The sequence below is a fragment of the Nematolebias whitei genome, chromosome 15, assembly GCF_014905685.2.
Source record: "Nematolebias whitei isolate Nwh7 chromosome 15, NemWhi1, whole genome shotgun sequence".
NCBI classification, from domain to species: Eukaryota; Metazoa; Chordata; class Actinopteri; order Cyprinodontiformes; family Rivulidae; genus Nematolebias; species Nematolebias whitei.
Genome location: NC_056512.1, coordinates 27,047,044 through 27,067,341, shown reverse-complemented (window position 1 = coordinate 27,067,341; position 20,298 = coordinate 27,047,044). Strand labels below are relative to the sequence as shown.

The window sequence follows — 20,298 nt, the reverse complement described above, 5'->3', positions numbered from 1 at the left end:
ATATCCTAGAAAACATTTACAAACTCTTTATTTGTATCCTCTTACAAGTAACTCATGAAAATAAGATGTATAACTGTATTAACTAGCTGAGAGTCTAAAATCAACATTTATAAAAGCTGAACGTAAAATTGAGCTCCCGAGTGTCAAATCTTATGCTATAAGTTACCAGACACGTGAAGCATAAACATAATGTTTTCTGCTTTGACAAGTTGTTTCAAAGGTAATATGACATTTAGCTACAATTGTACACACACAAATCTAACACTGTTCTACAAACTTGTTACTTTTCACTCGAGAAATGTTACTGTTCAAGCAGCTCTGAGATCCCTGTGTTCTCACCACAAGGTTGACATTATATTAAAAAAATCTGTAAATATTAAGAAAGGCCAGTCTGGGATGCATATTTTTGGCACAGTTGGTATTAACTTATACTTATAATAACAGATATGTTTTCCATATCTTCCCAACCTTACCGACTAGCATGGCCGCTAGTGTTGCTAAGCTAACATTAACGATCAGACAAAGCTCTAACGTCATAAAAAAAAAACTCCTTATAATGTAAATGCTGTTGTTCATACAAGTATTAAAAATGTTTTGAAAACGGATAACGCGAGCAAAGTATAAAAATTACCTGAAAGCAGAAGTTTCCCAGTAGTATTTCCAGTCGACAGGCTGACTAGCATTGCTAACTGGCTTTAGCCTAGTACCGCTGACAGCTCCCAAGGATCGATTGTCCCACGCGCCTTGGCACGCCCACTACAACTCAAAAACAAAGTCGCGGATTGGTCCAAAATACTAGAAGGCGGGCACAAAATACGTGATTGATAGGAGGATTCGCCAATTGCTGGTCAAAAAGATTCACAAAGAAACCAATTGTCATTCTCTTCCTGTCATGCTCCATAAATCTTTTTCGAACATTAATAACGCATAAACTTTACTCTTTAGCATTTTCACCGTCTCTGTTCTGTAATTCTGGAGAACTTTAGAACGAATTTATCTCAAAAACGAATAGGACCGGTAAAAAAAAATCTGTAACCCGCCCAGAAATTGATTAACGCTCCTGGGTGGAATTTAGAGGATGCATTTGAATTCATCCACAAGCGTATCCCGGAAATAACCACGCCAAGGTTACAACCTACCTAGCTTGGAATAAATTTTGTTTAATTTTGTAGTTGTCAGTTTCAAATTTTATGTCAGTTCGTTGCAACGTTAAACAAGTATCCTGATGCATACTCAATAATGTTAAACAAGATATAACTACAAATACCACGCGTATCAGCAGGGCGGGGATGTAAATGCTTGTTGTAATTGGCTTTTTTAACAACACTAATTTAAATACAATTAAGCAAAAATGTCACTATTTATTAAGAAATCACGGTGGATTACTTCAGTCTGTTTTCTTTGAGTGACTCAGGGTAACAACATCAACGTTTTCCCGTCGTGTTGAAGGATACATAAATCGAGCGCACCCGGGTTTGGCCGTTGACCAGTGACATTTCTCTGCGTCACAGCTGGGCGGCCTCAGATTCTTGGGGAGTGTTTTGGGCAGGCGCAGGCAGGGTGGAAGTTGCTGGTTGTCTAGGTGGCAAAAAAAAAAAAAACGACGAACTTGTCTACGGAAACTTGACGTCTCCAAACAAATCCACCATGACTTCGACGAACACGTTTCAAGGCTTAAGCACGGGTTCAAAACCGAGCTCCAGGTAACAATTATAGCTCCGTTTAAGTCGGTCTAAAGTGACTCAAATATGAGTACGTGTGATCAGTTAGCACAAGTAAGTAGATTTTAAAACGTCCTCAATCGCTTAATATTTCAAGCCCGATCAATGTTCTGTTCTTAAGCAACCTATATACAATCTATTATGAGTGTTTATCTTCAGCGAGATTTGTTAAAATATACTCAAGGGTCAGTGATAGCCTTCGAGCTATCAGGCGTTGTCTGCTGCGGAAGTGGGAGACGGCAGCTCGTCTTTGTGTCCTCCTTCAACGGGTTTGTGGTCACATTGTTCTTGTTACACGAGTGTGTTTTTTTTATCAAGTTATACGATGGACTCAGGAACGTGTCATCCCAGAAACATGACTTTTAAAGTAACAAATGACAGTTTTCTTACCTACAGCTCCGTCCCCTGGTGTAATCAGATAACCTGTTATTTTGTTGCTGGTTATTCTGTCACATATTCTAGTGTTTACTACTCCTGCACTACTACAATCTGAAAAAAGTAGAAAACACTGCTTCTTTTGAGGGTCACTCGTTAGTAAAACAAGGCCAGAAGTGGTCCTTCATACGTCCTCATGAAAACTGGCACAATTTGAACTAAATCAAGTAAAGCCAGAATTCTGGTAATGACTATAAACTGAGGTCTGTGGTGTCTTTTTCATATTATCTAACTAAAATAAGCCTAAACATTATTTTTCTTTGTCTAAAGCATTACTTCATGGGTACAAAGCTAAGACCTTGCCTAGTCCAATTTGTCCAAAACGTTCTCTTCATTTGTCTTTTTCTAAAGAAGCAATAAAACTCTCCAGCTTCTGTCCAAAGTTGGCAAACATTTTTGAGATGTTTCGATCTCCTGTAAGGAATGTCTCAATGTATTTATGCAAGTTTGAACAGTGAGCTGGATTGGCACCTGTTCTAGAAATGTCTCCGTCCACACGAGAGCACCAGAAATGAGGTGAAACGTTATCGTGACCATGCCACACCTCTGTGGCGCTGTGGCACCTTGATGTTGGCGGGATCATCGTACGAAGGCTGCTCGACACTCCTTTAATGTCATTTTGGGGGGGGGGTCCCAACCACGGAGGACAATGAGATCATGCCTGCTGCTCGGTCTATGATTGGTCATGCACAAATTGGTGATCCAGAAAAAGCCTATAAGACCTACGTTACAGAAAACTGGCTAAAAGCAAGTTTGTGTGGTTGTAGAAAATGGTGCTTTTGAAGCAGTCAATGCCATGGGAGAGCCCCCTCGGTCTGCTGACGTCATTATTATCAGCTAAGAGTGGCTTGTCTGCAACTCGGCAAGGTAGGACCTAAAAAGTGGTTAGGATCACCTCATGGAGAGCCTCTGAACCCTGCTGGACATGAGCATGGATTGGACATGAGATTGGACATGGATTGGACATGAGCTCGACCCAGCAGGTCGAGCTCATGAGAGAACGGTTAAGATGCATGTGCATAAAGCTTGCCTGCTGTGTGTGAAATGTCCAATCTCTTAAAGTTGTTTTTTTTGCTGACTGGTTCTCCTTTGTTGTGAGTCAAGTTTGTTGCGCATGTTATGGATCATCGGCCTTATATAAAAGGGGTTTGCTGTAGTTAAACTACAAGGTTCTTTAGCTTCTGCAGCACAAACACAAGAAGCACTGAAGTTGTAGCTGTATGCTGTTACATAAAATTTGAGCGTCATTCCAAGATTTTCTCTCTGAAACCCATTTTTTAATTTCGAAATACTGTTTTGAGGCTCCTAAAAGGCTGTCTGTGTGGACAGCCCCTAAAATATTAATGTATTTCAACAAAATGTAAATATGCAACCAAAAATTGTAGCCAATGGTGACTTTCATTTCATTTCCTGTACGTTTTGTCGCATCAGCTAAGCCAAGATGGCCCTCAGGAAAACGATGCTGCCCTCCTCCTTTCAGGCAGTGATTGTTGACCCTTTGTGTCTTCATCTTACAAAAGGAAATATATATTTTTTAATTAAAAAAAATAAATCAGTGTTAAAATTTCAAGGTGTCGCTGACCAAACTTCAACAACTTTTTTTAAGCAAACCTTTGTCTGAGTTGGTCAAATTGTAACGTTTTGTTTTGTCGATCAGGGTGCTGCAGCCTCCTGGTGGTGGCACCAGCAACCTTTTTGGTGGCTATGAAGATGATTCTGCAGCATCAAGAAGACCTAACAAAATGGCCTCCAAAGTTTTCACTCCACCAGAAGAGCCTCAGAGTGTTTCCAGACGCTCCAATCCTCCAGGTCAGAGATTTTTGAGTAAAATGAATGTGCAGAGACCATGCTGTAAAAATTGTCCCTTTCATTTGATATTTATCCATCCATCTATCTTCCGCTTGTTCCGAAGTTGGGTCACGAGGGCAGCAGTTTGAACAGGGAGGCCCAGACATCTCTTTCCACAGCCACCTGTTCTGGGAGGACTCCAAGGTGTTACCAGGTCAACCGAAAGACATAGTCTCTCCAGCGTGTCCTGGGTCTTTCTCGTGTTCTCCCAGTCAGACATGCCCAAAGCTCCTCCCTAGGGAGCCGCCCAGGGAGCATCCTTATCTAATGCCCGCATCGCCTCAACTGGCTCCTTGATGTGGAGGAGCAGTGGTTCTACTCTGAGTCTCTCCCGAATAAATGAAATTCTCACCCTATCTTTAAGAGAGAGTCCAGCTACCCTGCGGAGGAAACTCATTTCAACCAACTGCATCCGCAGTCCCGTTCTTTCAGTCACTACCCAGAGTTGGTTATAGGTGAGGGGGTAGGAATGTAGACCGACTGATGAACAGTTTTGCCTTACAGCTCAGCTCCCTCTTCACCATAACAGACCAGCACAGAGTCCACAATACTGCAGATGCCTCACCACCATGAGAAGCACAGACAACCTTGTGGCAACAGCATGGTCCACTCAGCCTCGATGTCCCCTGCCTCAGCTGGGATGCAGTTAAAGTTCTAGCGGAGGTGTGAGTTGAAGATCTTTCTGACGAGTTCTTCTGCCAGGCGTTCCCAGCAAACCCTCACTACGTGTTTGGATCTACTGGGTCTGTCTAGCGTCTGACTCGACTCACTGCCAGGTTGACGGCTCAGCTCCTCTCTTCACCTGAGTGTCCAAAACAAACGACTGCAGATCAGATGACACAACTACAAAGTCAAACATCAACCTATGACCCAGGGCGTCCTGGTGCCAAGTGCACTTATAGACACCTTGATGTTCGAACATGGTGTATATGATGAACAAACTATGATTAGCACAAAAGTCCAACAAAAAAGAACACCGCTCGGGTTCAGATCAGAGACCTGATCAGATCGTACCAGCTCAGTGCCTCTCACCATGGGGCCCAGTCGAGGTCAGCCTGAATGAGCAACATGGGCTTGTCTTCCTGTGGGTCCACCACCTGCAGGAGGGACCATACAAGCAGGGTGCATGACTCAATGGGCAGTGGCCGAAGGTGCTGCCCGGTACAATTGCCTCAGACAGTCTAGCTCCTAGAAACATTAAGATGCACAAACTCCTCCACTACAACAAGGTGGCGATTCAAGGATTTGATCATTCCAGTATAAATACTTGGACTCCATGCTTGCACACCTCCCAGATTTTGTGAAGTATTTAATAAAGCCATATAAGTTTTGATTTCAGGTATTGTTTGTTGATGGAGTCAGTCATTTTCCACATTTTCAGACATCAGACTCACAACACTAATGTGTTCACATACCAGGACATACAGTGTCATGGCAGCAATATGTTAAAACGTTGTGGTGACACTCTGTGCAGGTGGGAAGAGCAGTGGGATATTTGGTGAACCTGAGCCTCCAGTTAAACCTCATAGACCCACAGCTCCAGGTGGAGTAGCCAGCAACATTTTTGGGTCTGCAGAGAGTGCACCTGTCCAAAGCTCATGCAGAAGTCACCCAAACAAGCCAAAGGTAAACCATAACCCATTTTTATCATTGAGGCCTCACACTGATGGTAAACACGCCAGCTTCTGGGCCTTTTGAGGACTAGCTGACAAGTTATTATAAATGCATCATCCAAATTAATAATGTAAAACAAGCTAACAATGGCACACACTCAGGTTTATCTCTGAGTCATTTTTCATCTAAATGCTGGTAAACGAGTTGAAACAGCATCCATGTGTTGCGTTGTGATTTCTACTCTGGTTCTGAACAGTCATTATTTACTCTTACAAAAATTTGACCCGCTCCTTATCTCAAAAATTGTCAGTATTTAATGACAAAATACAGTCTACTGGTAAACTGACCATTTTTTCAGCTGTATTTTGTTGATTCATATTTAAATTTGAACCTAATGTTTTCCTGGACAGATTATGCAGAGTTTGGAACTAACAAAACTTAAGACGCCTCACTAGTTTTTTTTTTTTTTGTCTTTTTCTCTATCAGCAGTTTTTTTTATGTAATCAAACCAGTAAAAAGAAGTCTTAACTAAAAACTGTAAAACAGACAAATAAACTATATAATCACGCAGACGCTCTGATGTACACTAGCCAAAGGCCGATACCTTTTCTTGGCTGCAAATTCATCTGCAAGAGTTTGAGCTGATGGTTTCTCTTTCTATGTCAACATCAGATTACTGACAAACTTATTTTTCCATATCCAGCAATTTTCAGTCAGGTCATCTGGACGGTTTCTTTTTTTGTTGAAACGTTTCACCTTCCATCCAGAAGGCTTCATCAGTCAAGGAAAAACACAACACAAAACTGATTCTTCCCCCAAACGGCTTACTCCAAAGTGGAACAAGCCAGTTATGTTGGTGCCAAAATGGTGTCTTTGGCACGCCCCCTCCTGTGGTGCCGTCCCTCATCCTCGTCGACAGTCATGTCTAACTGGTTCAAAACCAAAAAAGTCCATGCTCAGTAATCCAGGTGTACAATCCAACAATTTTCAGTCAGGTCATCTGGACAGTTTCTTTTTTTTTTTTTTTGCTGAAATGTTTCACCTTCCATAATTTTCCATAATTCAGAGTCAGCGAATTGTTGTGCTTAGCACTCCTTGTCCTCAATTTTTAGGTAAAACAGGAATCCATAGAGACTCAGTCTGTCTCAGTTTGGAGATCAGTTCACTTATAAAATATAATCTTTTGGACCAGATAAAATTGTATCACAGGCTTCAGTTTGACACATGATCTAAACTGTCTTAAGGAAGTCGTCATGTCATGCCCATTGTTTGATTGTTGCATAGCTTCAGTCACTCCAGCAAGAACATTATGGTCTTTAATTTATTTTTTTTACCCTCTGATCATTAATTTCTTTTTTTTTTCTTTCTTGTAGGACAATCTATCTGTGCGACCAGAACCTGAATCTCCAGGTAAGTTAACGTGCATAACTCTTAAACTAAGCTTGTAGAACAGGGCTATTCAACAAAACTGCTCAGGGGGCCACAGTTTCTGGAAGCCAGCAGCTTCGGGGCCGGACATCCAGAGATTAAAGTCATTATGTAAATAAACCAAGTTTTACAATGATCTGTCACCTTTTAAATTAGTTTATTTTATTGCATTGAATCATAAATGCAATAAACGGAACCCAAAAAATATATTTATTTATTTATTTTTTAGTTTTTAAATGAAGTGGGCCGGATTGAAGTCACGACCTGCGGGCTGCCAGTTGAATAACCCTGTTGTAGAACATGCAGAATCCTGTAAATATTTTTACTAAAGCCATACCAGACTGGATCAAGTTCAGAGGGTACAGTCTTTTATGTCTGAAGAAGTATGACAATAAAAGCAAACCTTCAAGTGTTTACTATAAACAATAACTACAGTTGTTAGTCTCCACGCCCACAACAGTGTATAATAATAATCTAGTCAACGTGAGATCGTGATGCATGCTCAATAATCTACAAACCGGATTCCAAAAAGTTGGGACACTAAACAAATTGTGAATAAAAACTGAATGCAATGATGTGGAGGTGCCAACATCTAATATTTTATTCAGAATAGAACACAAATCACAGATCAAAAGTTTCAACTGAGAGAATTTATCATTTTAAGGGAAAAATCTGTTTCCAAATTTCATGGCGTCAACAAATCCCAAAAAAGTTGGGACAAGTCCATTTTTACCAGTAGCTATGTTTACATGCGCAGAATTCTCTGACCGGATTGAACTGTGTTTTGTTTGAATAATTCACATGTGTTGTTTACATGGGCACAATCAGTTCATGATGAGCGTTTACATGCAGCGGGCTTTGTTCTGAACAGCAGTACTGACATGCGCAGAGTGGTAAACTCTCCTTAAAAAAACCACCGAAGAAGAAGTTCTACTTCCGGGTGAACGTAAAAAAACCTGAGCACCCAAAATGGACCCGCGACAGGTTTTAATGATGTTGGAGACGTTATTGCACTCCCTGACTGAGCTACAGGTAATAGAAATCATTTTGAGCTCTTTAAAAGTTTCTAGTAGAAATGTTGTGTCGCTCACCGACCAGTTTTACTTCCCTGACATGCTAATATTATTAGCGTTAGCCAGGCGGAAATGGCAAAGTCGCACATGCGCAGTCAGGTCAGTTTTTCACCATCAGATAAAAATGAACAGATCAAGCGTTTACATGCGCACCGATCGGGTTTCGGATCGGCGTAAACCACCCGTTTCGTTCTGATCAGAAATTATAACGGATCACGCCGAATACACAAAAAATAACCCGAACGGAGCGTTTACATGACACACTTTTATTCCGACCGGCCATTTGATCCGGTTACTTATGTCCATGTAAACATACCAACTGTGTGGCATCCCCCCTTCTTCTTACAACACTCAACAGACGTCTGGGGACAGAGGAGACCAGTTTCTCAAGTTTAGAAATAGGAATGCTCTCCCATTCATGTCTAATACAGGCCTCTAACTGTTCAATCATCTTGGGCCTTCTTTGTCGCACCTTCCTCTTTATGATGCGCCAAATGTTCTCTATAGGTGAAAGATCTGGACTGCAGTCTGGCCATTTCAGTACCCGGATCCTTCTCCTACGTAGCCATGATGTTGTGATTGCTGCAGAATGTGGTCTGGCATTATCGTGTTGAAAAATGCAGGGTCTTTCCTGAAAGAGATGACGTCTAGATGGGAGCATATGTTGTTCTAGAACCTGAACATAGTTCTCTGCATTAATGGTGCCTTTCCAGACATGCAAGCTGCTCATGCCACAAGCACTCATGTAACCCCATACCATCAGTGATGCAGGCTTCTTAACGGAGCGTTGATAACAACTTGGGCTATCCTTGTCCTCTATGGTCCGGATGACATGGCGTCCCAGTGTTCCATAAAGAACTTCAAATCGTGACTCATCTGACCACAGAACAGTCTTCCATTTTGCCACACTCTATTTTAAATGACCCCTGGTCCGGTGCAAACGTCTGAGCTTGCTTAGAAATGGCTTCCTCTTTGCACTGTAGAGTTTCAGCTGGCAACGGCGGATGGCACGGTGGATTGTGTTCACTGACAATGCTTTCTGGAAGTATTCCTGAGCCCTTCTGTTATTTCCTTGACAGTGGCATTCCTGTTTGAGGTGCAGTGACGTTTAAGGGCCCGGAGATCACGAGCATCCAGTAGAGTTTTACGGCCTTGACCCTTACGCACAGCGATTGTTCCAGATTCTCTGAATCTTTTGATGATGTTATGCACAGTTGATGATGATAACTTAAAAGTCTTTGCTATTTTACGCTGGGTAACACCATTCTGGTATTGCTGCACTATCTTTCTGCACAACAATGGTGGAATTGGTGATCCTCTTACCATCTTGGCTTCTGAGAGACACTGACACTCTGAGAAGCTCTTTTTATACCCAATCATGTTGTCAATTGACCTAATTAGTGTTAATTGGTCTTCCAGCTGTTCGTTATATGCTCAATTTCCTTTTTCCAGCCACTTATTGTTACTTGTCCCAACTTTTTTGGGATTTGTTGACACTGAAATTTTGAATCAACATATTTTTCCTTTAAAATGTTACATTTACTCAGATTAAACTTTTGATCTGTCATCTATGTTATATTACGAATAAAATATTGACAATTGCCATGTCCACATCATTGCATTCAGTTTTTATTCACAATTTGTTTAGTGTCCCAATTTTTTTGGAATCCGGTTTGTAGGTAGAGTACAGCACCTCAGACTGAAGAAGTCTTTCGGATGAAAGATGAAAACGTTTATACCTTTTTTTTTTGTTTGTTTGTTTTGTTTTGTTTTTTGAATGTCCAGAGGACCAGACTTGACATTTTTAGATAGTCAACGGGATATTTTTGATGTATATATTTTTTACATGGTAAACTGATGTATTTGTTCCAATCAAATATCCATATTACAAACCTGTTCTATTTAAATAAAAACATGTTTAAAATCTGCATAGGAAGCTTTTCTTCAGTATTTTTTAAGCATAGTGACATTTTAATGTACAACTCAAGGTTGTAGGTGGAACAGGCGTCAGTTTTCTTCTTTTTATTTAAACTTGTTTTCCATGGACACAAAATGTAAAATACAACTTTGTAAAAGTCTCATGAAAGATTCAATAATTAGTAATAAACATATTTTCTCTCTCCTTCAAGCTCCTGAAGCCAAAGTCAGCCCACCAGAGGTGAAGCAAGAAACTGCTCCCCCAGCTCCTGCTCCAGCTCCTGCTCCAGCTCCTGCTCTTGCTCCTGCTCCTGCTCCAGCAAAGGAGGAGCCTGTAGCCGTCTCACCCCCTCCGCAACCCAAACCGCCTACTTCAACACCTGACGAGGAGCTGATGAAGAACCATGAGCCTCACCTGGGACCCAAGCCTCGCTCTCACAACCGGGTCCTCAACCCCCCTGGAGGAAAGTCCAGTGTGGTTTTCTACTGATCAGCTGAGTGCACACTTGTCCCACATCATGGCTAAACTCTTGTTTGTTTTTATTTCCTGCTAATTCTGTCTCATTCCTTCTCTACACTCCTGCCACCTGCACAATACAGCCCAACCCAGACTAGATTTTTTTTGTGTGTTCATATTTGATTCTTGGTTTGATGTGAAGTCCTCAACATTTAGCACTTTTCATCCTTTTCTGAATCTCAACTCATGTCTGATTATTTTAACTCCTTCTCGTTGGAACCTGCAGTGATACAATCGCCTTAAAGTCAATCAACTGGCTAATTATTTACTCATCTGACTGTGACGCTGCTGAATCTCAGTTTTGTGGTAACTCTTGTCACTTTTTTTAAGTTTCTCACATTTAAAAACGTGTTTGAATTCAAAGAACGGTTGTGATGTCAGAACAAGATTGAAGCTTTAAGTGGACCTAGATTCAAATGTGTGACCTGTTTAAAGTTCATCTTTACATAAAATGTGTATGAAAGTATTACGACTGTATAATTAGAAGCCTTATGAGCCTAACGTGTCATCTTTTTTTGCCTTATCAGTTATTCTGTACTTAATGCTTACTTTAACAAACGACGCTGACAATCTGATCAAGAACAGAAACCAAAAAATAAGAAGAAGAAACGAAACAAAGACGAATGAAATCACTGATTCCTAAATGTCTCAAAGAAATTCCATTTATTTCCCGTGAATGTACTGTGCAGGTACTTTTCTGCCTTGTCCTCGTTGTTTGCAGTGCCTGAGAAACATGTCTCTTTATTTGTTCTGTTTGCTTGGGGTAGGCCTCTGTTTATGTTTTAAATTAAAACGGCTGAAAACGAGTGAACACTGGACAAGCTCGTGGCCTACCTGAGTGCAGGTGGGATCACCGATAATCGCCTTTTCGCCCGCGTCGTTATGCACATCCAAGGTATTCTGATGCCAGCCTGTCCCCCCCTCTGTGCTCAAGTGCCCGGCCGGTAATGAGTGCAGCAGAAGAATGAAATCCAGTGAACTGCAATAAAACTGTTTGTTTTGCATTTAAAGTCTGGTTGTTTTTATCTGTGGCTCATTTGCATAATTGCATTGTGTGTTTAAATTCAATTATGACTTGATAAGAGCCTTGTAGTGAGGAAGCAGGTCAGGCCTTGACTTTTATTTATTTCAGTCTCACACATGGTGTAAAACTTACATAAAACTAATTTTTATTTTCCCCTCGAACTTTAAACTTTTAGTCTCTGAAACATTATGTTTACCATAAAGCGAAGTTCTGCCTTAGAAAACACTGTTTTGCAACATAATCGTAGTATTTTACTATTTAACTTGAAGTGTCTTTAAATACACAAACACAACTGTGTATTAAAGCTCAACATCCTCTTAAAAGTTTAATAACTTTGGCATGAAAATAAGTTTTAACTAATTTATACAAAATCTTGAGACTTAAGCTTCCTTTTGAAAGCAGCGTCTTCATAGTTACGGTTTAGTTTCACAAAAGGATGAAGCGGGTAAAGATAATGGATGGATGGAAAACCTTTTCTGTTAAATTGAACTAAAGCTGCAGGAAAATAACATGGAAGAGTTAATAAATAAATAATAAAGTGCTATGTGTTGTCATCGTTGTTTGTTCCCATGCAAACACAAAATTGTCTGTATTTATTAACCTGGGATGTGTCGCAGCCTGCAGGTCTTCTGCTCTCGCTTCCAGTCCTTGATCTCGCATCAAATTGTATTGGAGGGCAACGCTGTAACTTTTTCCTGCCTTGATTTAATACAACTAGTAAACTGAGTACACTTTTCCTTGATTTATTGAGATGGTGTGAGTTATGACGAGGGAGTCCGAACCAGAAGCCGCCTGAGCTGGAGGTGGGCCTGGAGTCAGAGATAAGACCTGCAGGCTGTGACGGCTGGAATGAAGACAATCACAGGCTGCAAGAAGAACAATGGCAGCTCAGCAGACGGTGGGGTGGACAAGGCAAACCAGTTCAACACCTTTTTCAGGTGGTTTGATTGTCCTGCTCCACAACACCCCCATCCCCCTCTCTTCCAGCAGTCGTTTTCACTTCGTCATCCCCCACCCTCACCTCCACTACCATCATTATCTGTGTCATTAACATCCGCTGGAATAAACACACACACAAAGTCCCCCCCTCCAACCTTCTTTGTATATCAAGTGAGGAGAGCGCTTAGCAGACTACACCCCAGGAAGGCAGCAGGCTCAGACATGGTGTGCTCAAAGCATATTGTCCACGTCTCCAACATGTCTTCAACCTGAGCCTGCGTCTCAGGAGGGTTCCTTTCACATGGAAGACATCTGCCTCGTTCCAGTTCTTAAGAATGCACACCCCAAGGAGCTGAATGACTACAGGCCGGTCACCTTGATCATGATCGGTCATGTAATGAAGACCCTGGAGCGACTGCTGCTGAAACAGACCTCAGGTTCACCACACTGAGGTTTGCATACCAGGAGAAGAAGGGGGTGGACAATGCCATTCTTTACTTATGATCAGTTACTTGATGATTACTTGAGATCATCAGACCAGCTGCTTTTGGCCGTACCAAAAACCAGGCTGAAGCTCAGAGGAGATCGAGCGTTCTCAGTCGTGGGCCCTAAACTCTGGAACAATCTGCCCATCAACATTCGACAGGCCACCTCAGTCTCTGCTTTTAAATCTCTCCTAAAACCACATTTATACTCATTGACATTTAACACAGGGTGATCGGCTTTAGATCTGGTTTTTCTTTGATGCTGATTCTGTTAATGCTTTTGTTATTATTCCTATTTAACACAAGGTCATCTGATCTGATTTAGTATTTCATTGTTTCTGACTGAGTTTATGCTTTTTGTTATTATTTCCTTGACTTTTGACACATCGTGATCTGATTTAGTATTTCATTGTTTCTAATTGTTTTTGGTTTTATATTTTTATTCCATGTGCTGTAAATATATCTTGCTACTTTTTATCTGATGTTGTGATATTTTTGTTAAGCACTTTGGTAACAGTTTCTGTTTTAAATGTGCTCTATAAATAAATCTGACTTGACTTGACTTATGCACAGGGCTCACTCTCACCTAGACAAGGGAAACGGTGCTGCGAGGGTCATGTTTTTCGACTTCTCCAGTGCCTTCAACACTATCCAACCCCTTCTACTGAGAGACAAGCTTGAGGAGATGGAGGTGGACATGCCTCCTGGATTACAAACTCACTGAGAGACCACAACATGTCAGGATCAGGGACTGCATCTCCGACACAGTGGTTAGCAATAGCAGCACAGGAGCACCGCAGGGCACCGTGCTCTCCAGTTCTGTTCACTTTGTGCACATCTGACTTCAGTTATAACTTGGGAGACTTGCCACATGCAGAAATACTCCGATGACACTGCAATCATTGGGTATGTGCAGGATGGACAGGAGAGGGTGTACACTGTACAGGACCCAGGCTGAGGACTTTGTAGTGTGGTGCAAATCCAAACGTCTACAGCTGAACTTCAGTAAAACAAAGGAAATGCTAGTGGGCTTCAGAAGATCTGGGCCTACCCTGAAGCCAGTCTCAATTGAGGGGGTCAATGTGGAGGTGGTCAGGACCTACAAATATCTGGGCATGCAACTGGATGATAGGCTGGACTGGTCAGTGAACATGGACTCCCTCTACAGGAAGGGTCAGAGCAGGCTCTCCTTGAGGAAGCTCGGGTCCTTCAGTATCTTCAGGAAACTACAGAACTGATGTTCTACCAGTCTGTGCTGTCCTCGTCTGTTCTGTTGTGTGTCATGGAGGCAGCATTAAGAGGAGAGATGCAGAGCGACTTGACAGGCTGATGAGGAAAGCTGGTTCTGTGCTGGGAAAAAAAAATCTTCAACTCCTCCCGTACAGTAAAAATAGCGTCTTGTAAATCTATGGTAACCTGAACACTTAGGTATGTATGTATTTCTACATGTACATATGCACATGTATATGTATGCTTGTATGTATACATAAATATATATATGTGTGTGTTAATCATGAATGTAGTACTCCCTACCACCTTGTGCATGTGCATATTGTATTTTTCCAAATTTGTGTATTCTGCTTTTTTAATTATTTCATGTCTTTTTTTCTGTAAAACTTCAACATGCTACTGGATGCCTCAAATCCCCGCCCCCGGATTAATAAAGCATCTATCTGTGTGTGTGTCTGTCTATAATAGACGACTAAAAGTTCTACTAATTTATGTTTAGCTGTTTTTGTTACTCTTTTTGCCATCTTATTTGTAAAAAAAATAAATAAATCTGTATGCCTTTTTATAACTGTTTATTGTTGTCGCTGTTGTCCATTGTTGTCATCGTTCTTTGTTGAAATCAGGTCTCTCTTGTAAATGAGTCCTCGAGGCTCAATGGGATTTACCGGTCTAAATAAAGGTTGAATGGATGTTTACATGAATATGACAAAAACTGAGAAGTAATTTCTGTGTAAGTTTTGGTGAATTTTGTTAATATGAAACTCTGGACGTTGAATAAATCTTTTATCAGTTTGTATTTTTGTCTTTTTTTATCTCTTTGTATTTTTGATTACGGTAGTTGGGTTTAAAAAAAACAAAAAACTAATATGTGATGGGGAACAGCTGAAAACTGACATTTCAGTTGCGCAAGTTTCAGTGCAGATTGTGAAAGTTTTTGTAAACTCTACACTTAGATCAGAACATATTGAGTTACATACAGTGATGGTTTTATTTATAAGAAGTTTCAGTTCACCAACGCTGCCATCTGTGCAACATCATCAGACCCTCTGAAACGCTCCAAGCTCATCTTCAGACGTTCTTCTGTAAGCTCCTGCAAAAAAAACAAACAAACAGCTGAATGATGTGAAATGTAAAAATGGGATTTCTGTCACTACTAAGTAATTAAAGATTATATAACACAGAAATATTTATAGTAATAGTATTGCACATTTGTACATCCTCAACATGTGTGTTTAATGATGTAACCTGAAAAGGGCACAGATCTGAGGTCTCATATTATTTCACCTGAACTATCGACTGTTATAGATGGACTTTTGTACAGTACGTTGGTCAATTTATCTGGTAAAATGTTTGGAGGAAGATTGGATGCCTTCATCGTGGGAGCTGAGCACGCCTCACTGAGGCAGTTTTTCTGCTTCATTAGCCAGTTTTTGTCTCCATTGTTGATGCTCTCCTTTGCAAGCAGCCACCCAAGCTACGCGAGTTTGACTTGAATAAAGTTTGAACTGCTACTCTTAAAAAAAACTACATTCCCACAAAAGCTTGAAGTCGTTGAATCATTCTAAGTGGTACATTTTTTTAAACAAACAATCATGCCCATTTTTTTATGCTTGTAGGTCCCTGGTAGTTATGAGCATCATTCCTTACTTTCCCTGTCGGTGGTCATAATGTTCTGGCTGATCAGTGGAGCAAATATTAGGTCAGTTCACTTGCATTGTAAATGTTGATCCAAACGTTTGAATGTTGGAAATGTAAAAGTCATCAACTGGACAAACTAGTCAGTATGTTTTATGTATACTTTATTTAGATGACATTTACACAAGTACAATAAAATAATTTATTATTTTATAAATATTAATAATAAAATAGTTTATTTTGTCTCCTGAACGCCCTGACCAGACAGATCCTTTGGGAAAGTTGTTTCAAAATATCCTGATGCATGCTCAATAATCCAGGTAGAAAAATATAAAAAAGTTAAGTCTGGTCCTCTGGACATTCAAAAAAACAAAAAAAAACAAATGTAGAAACGTTTCATCTTTCATCCGAAAGACTTCTTCAGTCTCAGGTGCTATTTATAAGACTGTGCTGAATCCAGCACTTCAGACTGATGAAGTCTTTCGGATGAAAGACGAAACGTTTCTACTTTTTTGTTTGTTTGTTTTGTTTTTTACATATCCAGAGGACCAGACTTAACTTTTTTAGATTGTTTCCAAAGCTTTTATTTTTTATATAAATAAATACAATAAAATAAAAAAAGTCTTGTAACAGCAAGTGCAGCTGCCTGTCTGCACTGTGGAGTATTCATTCATTATTTAAAGGGTGTGTATTGTATTTATTAGAAAGAATTTTTGGCAGTAATTATTTCAAGGGTCTGGATGAAGTTGATTTCCATGGGAAGCACATTACTTCCGGTTTAATTCTTTCAAAATAAAACGGAAGTGTCCTGACCCGCAAAATGGAGTGAATAAGATGTCAAAAATCATACATCTGGGCACGTGTTTTTTATTATATATATATATATATATATATATGTATATATATATATATATATGTATATATATATATATATATACATATATATATATAATTGTATAGAAATTGTTGCTTTATATGCATTTGGAAAACATTTACTTTTGCTTTGCTTTAAAAAAAAAGTTAATACTAATTATTCATGAGACCTGGTTAAGTTTTGGCGCCTGAGGACAAGATTCCACCGTCAACAACTAAATGAATCGAAGCAACAAATGTAAAGATGACGGTGGTAAAGATTTCTGAGAATGTTTTAACACACCAAAAACAATATTTGTATCTGGGCTGAAAGTAATAAGTGTTATGCATGTCGAACGTCTTCTTCGTATCATTTATGTACATTTGCAGCATTTGGGAGTGGTGGGGCAGAGGTTAGAGAAGGGAGGCCTATTTTTGGAAGGTTGTCAGTTCAGCTCCCTGGACCAACAAATCAAAATGTGTGGAAAAGACGAAACACCCACACACACCTGTCTCCATCCTCCTCTGTCCCACTCTGGGCCCTTGAGCAAGGCCCTTAACCCCCATCACCTGCTCCCAACAGATCTCTTGAAAACGAGTCCTCGTGACTCAATGAAACTACCTGTGTGAATAAAGGTTCAATAAAATAATACTAAAATGAATTAATTCATGTAATCCATTCTATTTGTGGTTAACTAAATTGTTGTGCATCATCATCAATAATCCCTCAGTAATAAATCTTGGTTGTGTAATCCGCCTTGCGGGTGATCACACACTTATCAGTTTATCAGAACTCTTCGCACAGAGAGAGAGCTCGCAGTATTTCAACTCGTGTTTCTGCAAATTTAATGCTTGTAATTTAACTTTATTAACATTAAAACACTGACAAATAACTTATCAGGGTGAGGCTTGGTGGTGTGCTGTGGAAATCAATGTTTTCAGTGGGGAGGGGGCTCTTTAAAATGTGTATGCTCATGGAAATGTTGAAAATTGATATGGGCACATACTTTGTATATGATTCCTTCTCTGACCGAAATATTTGCTGTTTCAAATTGTTTAAAGGTCTATCTCACAGATGTTTTCTATTTATTCATTTATTTATTCATTCATTCATTTTTATTTTACTATTGAATTCATCAGTGGGCTGGATTTAATTGCCGGAAGTGGCCCCCGGTTGAAGCCCTGTTCTAGGGTATCATAGGGTATCAGGATTCATTATAAGCACAATCTTTGGGTTCAAAAAAAGATTAAACTCTAAGCTGGCAGATGTGTTATAACACAATGTCAAAAAAGAAGAAAAAAAAAATCATTATCCCAGAAAATTCACCCCAAGGTCAGACCATGCAATGATCAGAGAAATGACACACGCGCACAAAAGTTTTGTCCTCAGACTCTGCAGGATTCAGTCAACAAATTAAAGGTTAAAGTTCATGTCTGGATGCATACAGTATATGTTCTCTGCACTGACACTAAAGCCAAGATGTTCCCACCATGCTAAACACCTGTAACAACTATGAAGCATGGCGGTGGAGGGGTAATGATTTGGGCTTTATTTGGGCACCTTGCAGACACCGAGTCAACCATGAACTCCTCTGTAGACCAAAAGCTTCTAAAGTCAAATATGAAAATATCAGTCCTGCAGCTTAAATCAACGTGGGACAGTGGTCCCAAACAGCAGCAAATCTACAACAGAACTGAAAAAATAAAATTGTAACAGTATAGACAAAGTCCAGACCTCTATCTTACTCAGATAACCTTAACAGAAACAAATATTTGTCAACCCTCAATGAACTGAAGCAATAAAAAGAAGAATGTGACTATTCCTCCACATTCAGTCCCACAGAAAACAACTACTGAGTTAGGAAAAGAAGACTCTGCCTTCTTTGAGAAAACTGTCAGATCAGAGTGGACTTGGTGTTTCTTTGTCATCTTTAATTAATCATTATTACTGTATATAACAAAATGGTGGAAGCTGAGATTTGAGTTAAATCATTTTAGAACCTGAAGACCAAATCAGTTGATTATGTCCTGATAGTTAACCCTTGACTTATTAAACGTTGTTCCATACTTTTGTTTATTTCTATGAATGTGAGAATATGTTTTGTGAGAATAAGGTCCATTCCGAAATTGTAACAGGTCCATTGGTGCAGCTTTTATTGTGAAATCCCCCAGGTGTTTTCCTGTTTCCGTGCGTCTGACTTGACGCAGTGAGTCATCGCAGACGGCGTGACGTCATCCAGCCTCGGTCAGCTGGCTCCTCCATCCTGAACAGCAGGGAGAGAGAGCCTCTCCCAAAGGGAGACATCACCCTCACCGCCCGAGTTCACCCAGGCGACCCCGCGGAAGAGGAGGACTAAAACATGGAGGAGCCGGTGTTTTAGGAGGTGGATCGAAAGCCGGGATTATTTATTTACCTGTTTGTTTGTTTATTGATTTATCTCCTCTGCCAGTAATGGCAGGGCTCCATGGCTGCGGCTGCTGAAGGCAGCAGGTGCAACATCACCATCGACCGAGGCGTGTAGCTCCCTCGGCATGGACGGCCGAACCGCAGGCTGGGTCAGAACACATCCGCCGGTACCGGAGGAGCGATAAGGGCCGCTTCTGTGGGGGGGTGAAGTCAGCCTGGTGTTATTAGCGGTGGTGGATCCACTGGGCCCCTCTGTAATCTGAAACAGAAGCCCGGAGCCCGTCTGGAGCTGAAGGTTATGCGCACACAGCGGCGCGCTGTTTCTGGCGCATCTGCGTAAAAGACGCTAACTCGTGTGATTCGCGCCTGGTGCTGATCCGGTTCGAACACCGCGACGCTCTCGCCCACACCAGGCCCTGGAAAACAAGGTGATCGGGCACGAGCAGGACCCTCCCCGGATCCGGCCGCCACGATGATGGAGATAGACGAGGTGGTCTACCAGGACGACTACGGCTCCGGCACCGTGATGTCGGAGCGCGTGTCGGGCCTGGCCAACGGGATCTACCGGGAGTTCGAGCGGCTCATCCACAGCTACGACGAGGAGGTGGTGAAGGAGCTGATGCCGCTGGTGGTGAACGTCCTGGAGAACCTGGACGCGGTGCTCACGGAGAACCAGGAGCACGAGGTGGAGCTGGAGCTGCTGAAGGAGGACAACGAGCAGCTCATCACGCAGTACGAGCGGGAAAAGGCGCTGAGGAAGCACGCGGAGGAGGTGAGCTGAAGCTGGGCACAAACTGAACAAAACTGCTGCATCCTTCAGGGGGAGCCGCCCCCGGTGCTTCCTCCTCCTCCCAGCATCCCTGAGCGGTTATTACACCTGTGCACGTGCTCCTGTGCTTCCTATTCGGACTAATAACTCAGAGATGCACTGACTGCGTTTACAAACATTTAAAAAAACTCAGCAGATCAGCTCCTTATTGCATCAGGCAGTGAAGTCACGTCTGAGAGGCTGAAGAAACAGACAGCAGGTGAAGTGACTCAGCACTGTGGTCCTCTACTGCAGCGGTTCCCAACCATGATCCCTGAGGAACACCACCCTGCACGTTTTACTTCTTCTGCTCCAACGCAACTGATTTGAATGAAAGGGTGATTAACAGGCTTCTGCCGAACTTA

The 20,298-nt window shown here is 41.2% G+C and overlaps 2 protein-coding genes across 2 annotated transcripts in view; both read left to right on the top strand.

Annotated features, from left to right (window-relative positions):
- The first annotated feature begins 1,529 nt into the window (after nucleotides 1-1,529).
- jpt2 (Jupiter microtubule associated homolog 2) lies at nucleotides 1,530-12,119 on the top strand. The gene is made up of 5 exons (XM_037689559.1): nucleotides 1,530-1,703; nucleotides 3,814-3,965; nucleotides 5,479-5,630; nucleotides 6,992-7,028; nucleotides 10,249-12,119. Exons 1-5 carry the CDS (start codon nucleotides 1,648-1,650, stop codon nucleotides 10,524-10,526), a joined length of 675 nt encoding a protein of 224 aa, XP_037545487.1. The 5' UTR covers nucleotides 1,530-1,647; the 3' UTR covers nucleotides 10,527-12,119.
- Nucleotides 12,120-18,968: 6,849 nt separating this feature from the next.
- The window catches only part of mapk8ip3 (mitogen-activated protein kinase 8 interacting protein 3), a gene marked incomplete in the record, with an annotated part of 43,613 nt that continues 42,283 nt past the window's right edge, over nucleotides 18,969-20,298 (top strand). Inside the window, 1 exon segment of the mRNA XM_037688516.1 lies at nucleotides 18,969-19,866. Within this exon segment, the coding sequence (XP_037544444.1) occupies nucleotides 19,598-19,866 (269 nt within the window).